General features: G+C 31.1%; 1 protein-coding gene across 1 annotated transcript; it reads left to right on the forward strand.

The window, feature by feature from the left end:
* The first annotated feature begins 7,516 nt into the window (after positions 1–7,516).
* On the forward strand, positions 7,517–8,841 carry LOC107614043 (cytochrome b6-f complex iron-sulfur subunit, chloroplastic). The gene is made up of 5 exons (XM_016316257.3): positions 7,517–7,710; positions 7,791–8,023; positions 8,098–8,215; positions 8,296–8,478; positions 8,565–8,841. The coding sequence occupies exons 1-5, from the start codon at positions 7,531–7,533 to the stop codon at positions 8,664–8,666; spliced, it is 816 nt and encodes a 271-aa protein (XP_016171743.2). The 5' UTR covers positions 7,517–7,530; the 3' UTR covers positions 8,667–8,841.
* Positions 8,842–9,474: the final 633 nt, after the last annotated feature.

A 9,474-nucleotide genomic window follows, 5' to 3' on the forward strand; every position in this document is an offset into this window, starting at 1 on the left:
GAGCAGAAAAATAACAAGTCAAATTCTTATCATGATTCATGAAGTAGTAGGCATGTTCTATTCTGTTTTAGCCTAGTTTATTCATGGTCCACGGTAATCATTACCATATTGCAAAAACAAAAAAAAATGTCTTAATAAGTAAGGTTATTATTTTCATGTTTGATCCTTTGACTTACATTACAATTTTACAAATATATTCAAAGTTTGGAGTTACATCCACCCATCCTCTATTTAAAAAATTCTTTCTTTTTTCGCTAATAGATTATTTTTATGTCGTGGTTAGATTAATTAAACTATAATAAAAATTGATATGTAGTTATTTTTATATAAAATTATTAAATAATTTAATGTTTGACTAAATTACATAGGGCTGCATACGGATCGGATCAGATATAGCTTAAAATTCTATTCGATTTGCACTGCACTTATCGGATCGAATCGGATATAATATCCGTATTTTTTAGGCCTGATCCGATCCGATTCGATCCACATACTTACGGATCGGATCGGATATCGAATATCGGGTATATCCGTATAATTCAAAAAAAAACTATTTTAACATTCTATTTGGTTGTTTTTACAAAAAAATATTTAGAAAATTCATTTTTTATCTGTTTAAGTCTATTTACTCTTAAAATATTATCAATAATAGTTCTCTTGAATAACAAAAACAAAATAATAACACAAGATTTAAGTTTAATTATTCTAAGTTGAAGTACAATATAAAAAATTAAAAACAAAATATCATAAAATTCATAAAATAATACACTAAAATTCATATCATATTAGAGTTTACTTTCTTAAACTATGCTATTTATATGTGATGTGCGAATATACGGATTTGCGAATCGGATCCGCGGATATCACTGCCGAATCCGTCATCTGATCCTACCATAGTGTGGATCGGATAATATCCGCAAAATTCAGATTGAATGCAAATAATTACCGCGGATATTATCCGATCCATGTGCAGCCCTAAAATTACATATGTTAGTTATTAATTATAACTTTATATAAAAATAATTATATTTAAATTTTCAGCTTAAGTTATATATAGACTATTATTGTCTTATAAAGTTATTTAGTTGAAACAAATGGGATAAATTATTAATAATGCATGCTTATATGTATTAGTTCCATCTTAATATATATATAGTTTTTTTATAATTCGTGTATGTCGTTTGTGATTGTCACTTATTTTCAGGCCTGTGCACAGTGCAGGGCAATTATATATAATTTTAAGGTTTAATACCGCCACATGGTGGCTAATTAAGTAGTCTCCAATAAAAAGATAAATTAAAATATAATGTTCATGATCTTGGGGACTGAACGAAGTTTTCAATTATGATGTTTAACTGGATTTCCGGGTACTAATTAGATCAAGGTCAAACATATATATCTTCCTATATATACGAGTCACACAACAATATGAGGACAGGTAAGCATTGAAATCTTTTCCATGCATTCATTATTCATATGCTTTTGTCATCCACGAAAGAGTCTGAAACTCATGAGAATTAAAAGTGGTCATGTTTTTTATGCTAGGTTGGTAGGTTTTGGATTTGGTAGTATTCTCTAAGAAAAAAGTTATTTGTAATTCATTTTAAAATAATCATAAAATGAATCTTATTTCTTTTTTTTTTTTTTAAAGTTTCTTGTATTTTTTTTAACACTTTTTTTCATTGATCCATTTGTTTGTTGGATAATTTGGTGCATACTTTCAACATTTTTTATAGATCCCCTTTTTATTGTTGTTTAAAATTTTGTTCTATCCTTCTTAATTTGAGAAGAAAATAAGGTTCATATTAGAATTGAAAATATCGAAACTAGTTTTATCTGAAAAAGAACATTGTGGGTGAAAATGAAGAAACTACCAAAATAATAACACGATAAAGATATGAAATGCATGTAACATATTCTGTATTTAGAAAATTAAACTGTTGTTTGACATTGAAGGACAACAATTCTTGTTATGTTTGAATTAGAATATACTTATTAGGTATCCTAGTAGAGAACTTGCCCCGATGTGATTTGTGTTTAACGATAATTTTGATTTATGGTAATTAATTTGGATTGATTGAAGAAGTATTTGAATTTGAGTAGGGGTGTTTATGGATAAGATTCGATATGCATATTCGCAGTATTTATTCCAATTCGATTAAAAAATTGCTGATATGGATCCAATCCGCACATTTATAGGATCGAATGCGGATTTTATGTAGGTATCCGCATATACGTGGATTTGCAAAAATAAATAAATAAATAAATATTCTTGTTATGTTTTATTTCAATTAATAATTATTATATATGTTGTATTATTTTAATTTTATTATTTAAAAAAAAAAGTATATTTAATATTATTTTAAGAGTATACATATTTAAAAGGGTAGAAAAAAATAATTTTATTAATATTTTTTAATAAAAATAAATTTTTAAAAATATTTGTGTTTTGTGGATATATCCGATATCCAATCCGTAAATGTGCAGATCGGATCCAAACTTAAAAACTACAGATATTGGATCCGATTCGATCCGACAATTTTAGTGTAGATTGGATCGAAATTTTGACCATATCTAATTTTGATCTAATCCAATACGCGTTCACCCTAAATTTGAGGATACATAGAATGTGCTTGAATTATATATTTTATTTTTTATTTTTAAAATTTTTATTTTTAAGAATTAATAAAAAAATAAAGAATATAAAAATAAATTATATTTTTTTCTTTAACGTTTGTAATTTTTTAAATATCTCTATATTTAATTAAATTCAATTTTATTTTTAACGTTTTTACTTTACATTAAAATTACTCCTAAATGTTATATTTATCTAAAAATTTTAAAGATAAATTAAAAATATTTAAAAATATTTTTAAAATAAATTAAAAACGTTAAAAATAAAATTAAATCAATAAAAATATTAAAAATAAAATTAAATATTAAAACTATTTTAAAAAATTAAAAATTTTAAAAATAAAAAATAAAAATACAAACCAAATACACGCTTGCAACTGTACTAATAATTCTAACTTCTAAGTCAACATTATTGTAACAGGTAGTAGGGGTGTGCATGGCCCGGCCCGGCCCGAAGACTCGGCCCGGCCCCGAACACTTTAGGGGCTAATTTGATATGATTTCATCGGGTCTAGGGTCGGGTATGGGTCTCAAAAGTAGACCCGGTCATTATTTCGGGTCGGGTCCGGGCCATAGCTCGGGTCACCCGAAATCGGCCCGGTGGCCCGGTCATCATACACAATTAATATTTTGTGTTATTAGTGATGGATGATAGCTATTATTATGTGAAATTTAAGTATTATAAACCTTAATATTTTGTGTTATTAGTCATTATATATAAGACTATAAGTTAATGTTTTATGTTTAAAATGCATAAGACTTTAGACTAATGCATAATCTTATGTTATTTGTATTGATTTAAATATTTGGTGTTATTAGACAATATTAGTATTGATTATGGTTATACTTTAATTTTAGAGAAGAGTTAGTTCTTATTATATTTTTCTAAGTGAATTTTATCATGTCAAATAATGGTTGGAGTCTTGGAAATTTGGATATTTTTACATGCTAACTTTCAAGAAGGTATCAAGGTAATATAATGTTAACGGCCCGGTTTTCACCCGGTTTTTACCCGGTATAATCGTGGCCCGAAAGTGTATAGATTTCATCGGGTATAGGGTCGGGTTCGGGTCTAACAAATAGACCCGGTATATATTTCGAGCCGGATCTGGGTCATATCAAACTCGGTTTCACCCGACCCATGCACACCCCTAACAGGTAGTGTGTGAACCTAAGTCATTAAATAGCCATTAAATACGCGGATAGATTAAATAACTATGGGATAATTAAGTGAAGTGCTACAGTACCGTGATACTCCCCTATACTTACAGCTGTGCAAAATTGAAAACTTTAAATTATTACATGAACCCTATTTTTAGCCCAAACATGAAACATGGAACCATCCCGTGAGACCCTTATTACTAAACCTACTCGTGTCCAACAGATACGACGTATGTATATGTCTCTTTATGCGCCATTCATTCCAAGTTTCCAACTCATATTCTACTATCCCCGTATCCCATACACATACATCCATACATACACTTCCGATTTTGCACATATTCAATCTGTGTTAAAAATATTTGGCTAGTTTAACACATTTATTTTAGTGCAGATTTTCACTAAGTACTTAATAAGTTTTAAAATTAACATAGTCTAAATACTTTAAATAATCTTAAAGTATATTCTTGTGAAAAGTTACCTATATTTATGAACACACACAAATATATACAATAATGAATTATTACACACATATAGGATTATTCTAATATATGTCTATGTTACGTTACAATAGTAACAATAATTATAATATTTTAAAAAATATTATTAAAATTAAAGTAACGTTTTTTTATTATTTAATAATATAACTTTAATTTTAATAATACTTACATAGTTATTATAGCCACCATAAATATAAATATTCTAGAATCTCCAATATATATATATAATAGCTTTAAAAAAGAAAAAGAAATTGGCTATCAATAAGAGAATGGGGACACCGTGCAGCTTTAAAAAGTTTCCAGTATAATAAAAGCCAGAAAAAAATTTTCTTGTTCTGTCCAAATCTTGGTAATTTTTTAAAATTTTATATAGTAATTATTTGTGGGGACATATTTGGTGTTCTCCCCCTCAATACACCTGTGTGGTAAAAGGTGTTGGAAAAACCAAAAATGCAAAGTCCCATTCTGAACCCTGAAGAAAGAGCAAAAACTATCATATGGTCAAGTCATTGTTAAGGGAAAAAAAAAATGGCACAACCTACTACGGTTCTCAAATCAATTACACCTTCTTTTGAGAAGAACCATTCATTTATCACTTTGGGGGCCTAAATCTGAAACCCACATGGAGGCATGCAGGTCCTTCTTTTATTCACACTATGTGCGACCTGAGGGGTGCAACAACAACAACTAACAATAATAATAGTTACTATATTAAGAAGCATACAAAGATATTAATGACAAAACTTTATTCCCAAGATCTCTCCAAGCATTGGAACAAGTAGAGACAATATTAAAATTAAGACACATTGTATCTCTGCCATGCATCCATAAAAGTAAATAACGATCGGAATAGTGTATGTATCTCATGGTTGCCACTCGTGAACTCTTGGTGTGATGAGTGGTGACTTTGGGGTGCTCGGTCCTCGATCAAACAAACTTATTAATATATGATATAGGCTTATGAGATGTGCTAAATCTTCAAATATACATATATATCCACACACAATGAGTTTAAGAAATATTTCTCCATAATGTAATTTGAGACATCTGTCTCTGTGTGTGGCTCATAATTTGTAGTGTCAATGCATACATTGGTCAAAGGAACATATAATTGTCATTGTGGTTTTTAAGATGTGGGAAAGCTAGCGAGCTAGTTCTTGGGAGGCTTTGGGATCCTGGCTTCACTCACTTGATTAATTTCATCAAGTCTTTAGGCGATAAATAAATAAGGAAGACAACAAGGTAATTAGCATCTCTTAAACTCTCAAAAACATAAATTGTACAGTAGAAATACACAAATTTATTTTTATCTTATGTTAAAATTTTTATTGGACCGTCTTCTCAAAATTTTTATTTTATTTTAATTTAAATTTTGACTGACTTTTTTTAGACATGAAAAAAACATTGTGTTAATATATTGTAATGACAATTTGGTGTTTTTTTTAACATGGATGTTAATTTTTTTTTATTTTAATTAATAAATCTTATCCTTAGATTTGACGATAATAGAATTTGTTAAGAAATCTAATGGTTAAATTATTTTTGAAATTTAAATTCAAAATTTTGTGGTGCACAAATAAAAAATTCCAATTTGTATTGATGTAATTTTTTTTTACTATAAATTAAATCGAAAAATCAGATTAAAATATTTAAATATAAAATAATAAATTTGAGAATTAGATTTGCGAAAAATATATGAAAAGCATTAAAGAATCCGTCTAATATCTTTGGCCGTTGGTCCACAAAAATGCATTACACCCCTCAATACAATGTTGGCTCAATAGACTTAAGGTAGCGTTTGGTGGAGAGACAGAGACGGAAAAACTGAGACTGAGAGACAGAGACTAAGAGACAGGGATTGAAATAAATCTCAGTATTCTGTTTGGTGCAAAATGAGAGACAGGAATTAAAACAAGAATGAAACTCTAATTTAATTTGCACGAAGGGTAAAATTGGAATTAATTAATTAAAATGAAAGTATTTTAGGTATGAAATGTTATTAAAGTTTCAGTCTCCATCTCTAAAAATTTCAGTCCCCTGTGTCCCTACTTTTTGGAGGTACTGAAATACTGAAATTTTAGAGACAGAGACAGAAATTTTAGTACCAGTCTCTGAACTAACAAACACAATACTGAGTCTCAGTCTCTCAGTCTCTGTCTCAGTACCTCAAAACAAACGCTACCTTAAAGAGTTTTAATTGAGTTAAGTTGGAGACATAAAAAGGTTCGAGACATTACTAGATGCAAAACGGCTTTTTCATGTGATTTCATCACTTCGAAAAAGACTTTAAAGAACGTTCTATTTCTTTGTGGTTGCTTCAATCTTGCTCTATCTATATCCCCTGTGGTACACCTTTCCTTCCTTTTATAATATATATATCTACTTACATGAAATAGCTGAGGACTCTCCTTTTGCTTTGCTTGTTTGGTTTTATCTCCTTTGACGAAACCCTTAGATTCTCCTCTTTCGCTGCATTGATGCAAGAGAAAGCCTAAAGACACCTAATGTGTATTCATTCCTTTTTCTCTCTCGTTTCAACACTATTACCCGCCCCTTTTCCTCTTTCTCTTATCTCACTTACTCTCAACAATTATATATCATATAAAAAAAAAAAGTAAATTTAATCAAAGGACTATAAAATATTTCTTATAGCTAGTAATTAGATGAAGAATTCCAAGTTGTAACATTATAAAATACATTTGAAGGCAACTCTTATATTGGCACGCTTAATATAAAATGAAAATACTTTATGGAAGAAAAAAGAGAGCAATATTATAGAACAACACAAGGGTAGTGAGTAGTGAGAGAAGCGCATGATGGATTGATAATAAGTGCACGAGGCACGCCATACCCCCCATGCAGATAACAACATCATTCTATGCCTTTGTGTTTGCAATGGAGGACGTAGACAACGCAAGCTAGTGGGCCTTTTCCTACCTACTTATTTGGGATACAATAATCTGCAAATTGCAATCAAAACCCTACACATCTATCAATAACTTGTGTTTCTTTTCTCAATAGGTTTGATCATGCTGTTTTCTTCTTTTTCATAATTCTTTGGTATCTACTTGCATGACGTTACCTGAATATGAGTCACTTTTTTGGACTGGACCTAATTTATTCTTTTTCGGTAACGGTCTGCAAGCAGAGAAAAGGGCCGAAGCCCAAGATAAAGAGGGTTAGGCCCAATATTGATTAGAGTAGGCCCACATGAAGCCTTATCCGAAATTGGCAAATGAAGATGTGGCGATGTGGCAGCCACGTGGCAAGAGCACCTTATCCAAGAAAGACCGTTGCCTCTCGTTTAAGATTTTTAACCCATCATCATATCATCTTATCATCCTCCATTCATCTTCCTCTTACTGTTTGTGTAAGCATGGCTTCCACCACACTGCCCTCTATAGCCCCTTCGCAGGTAAACCTACACACGGTGTTTTGAGTTTGAATAAGGAATCATAATTAGCATAACATGTTGGTTGGTTGTGTTGATTTCAGCTATGTTCTAGGAGGAGTGGGGTACTGTGCCCCTCATCGTCATGTTCAAGGAAAGAGGTGAAGATTGGGAAGGGAAAAGGGATGAGAGTGGTATGCATGGCGACGAGTATTCCAGCTGACAGAGTACCTGACATGGGGAAGAGACAGCTCATGAATCTTCTCCTCCTTGGAGCTGTTGCACTCCCCTCTACTGGAATGCTCATTCCTTATACCTATTTCTTCGTCCCTCCTGGGTAATTCATCTTTTCTTTCTTTCTTCCTTCCTTCCTTTATAGAGAGTGAGTTTCATGCAAATGATTCATTACAGTTCAGGATCTGCTACTGGTGGTACTGTTGCAAAGGATGCACTTGGAAATGATGTGCTTGCAGAGCAATGGCTCAAGGCGCATGGACCTGGTGACCGTACACTTACACAAGGATTGAAGGTATACACTATACATAGATAGTTTTTCAAATTTTCATAATATGAATGTCGTTCATGACTGCCATAACGTGTATTTTACAGGGAGATCCAACGTACCTTGTGGTGGAGAAAGACAGAACACTGGCAACATATGGGATTAATGCGGTGTGCACTCACCTTGGTTGTGTGGTGCCGTGGAATGCAGCGGAGAACAAGTTCATCTGCCCTTGCCATGGATCTCAGTATAATGACCAAGGAAGAGTTGTCAGAGGACCTGCTCCTTTGGTAAGCAAATTTTCAAAAATTCTTCACTTTTCTATCTGTGACTAGAAACAACGCTAGTGAATAATTTTCTTGTTATTGGTGGACAGTCTCTGGCATTGGCGCATTGTGATGTGGATGATGGGAAGGTGGTGTTTGTTCCATGGGTTGAGACTGATTTCAGAACCGGTGACGCTCCCTGGTGGGCTTAGACTACTCTCCTTTCATTCTCACACCTGCCACATACACATATCATATGTAATCTATAATTCAAACTCTATCTCTTCTTCTATTCATATATAAACATGTTTTGTAATCAATATGTATTTTCTGAATCGGAGCTAGTATATATAACATAAGAAGGAACCTCATAATTCTTCTCTTGCATGTCTTCTTCACTTCTCCTGGATGCCATTTCCGTCTCTGAATTTCTCCCAATTTATATATTAAACTTTGTCTAAATACAAACTCGCTTAATCTCTAATACTTTCTTCCGTAACAATTGGGATTCAAATGAAGAGATAGATTCAAATCTATTAAAAAACCAAGTTCATTTGACTCAAGTGTGAATGAATGAAGTGCTTATACTAAAAGCTTAGAATAATATAATGCTGTGAGGTTTGGAAGTGGCAGGGGAATGAAATTTTAAATTGAATTAGTATTAATTTAGATTGTCTTATTTGAGTAAAGTTTTTTTTATTAAAAATAAAATATTTTTATTAAATCTTAAATATATTTGAATATATTTTTTAAGATAAATATTTTTTTTTAAATTTATCCAAATATAAAATAATTTTTATTTATTAAAAAAACTTTTTAAAAATATAAAAAAATAATATCTTTTTAAAAACTAGTATAAACTAGTTCTTATTAAAGTTTTATTTGAATATTTGCTATTACTACGTACCAAGATTTGCATCGATAGCCGTTTTGTCTAGAATCGCGTCCTAGGTTTTGTAGCGATTGTCGTGCCTTGTACTCGTCACGGCAGTCTTTGTTCTAACGGTCAGGTATAGATCA

The sequence above is a fragment of the Arachis ipaensis genome, chromosome B8 (assembly GCF_059453495.1).
Source record: "Arachis ipaensis isolate K30076 ecotype BB chromosome B8, ASM5945349v1, whole genome shotgun sequence".
NCBI classification, from domain to species: Eukaryota; Viridiplantae; Streptophyta; class Magnoliopsida; order Fabales; family Fabaceae; genus Arachis; species Arachis ipaensis.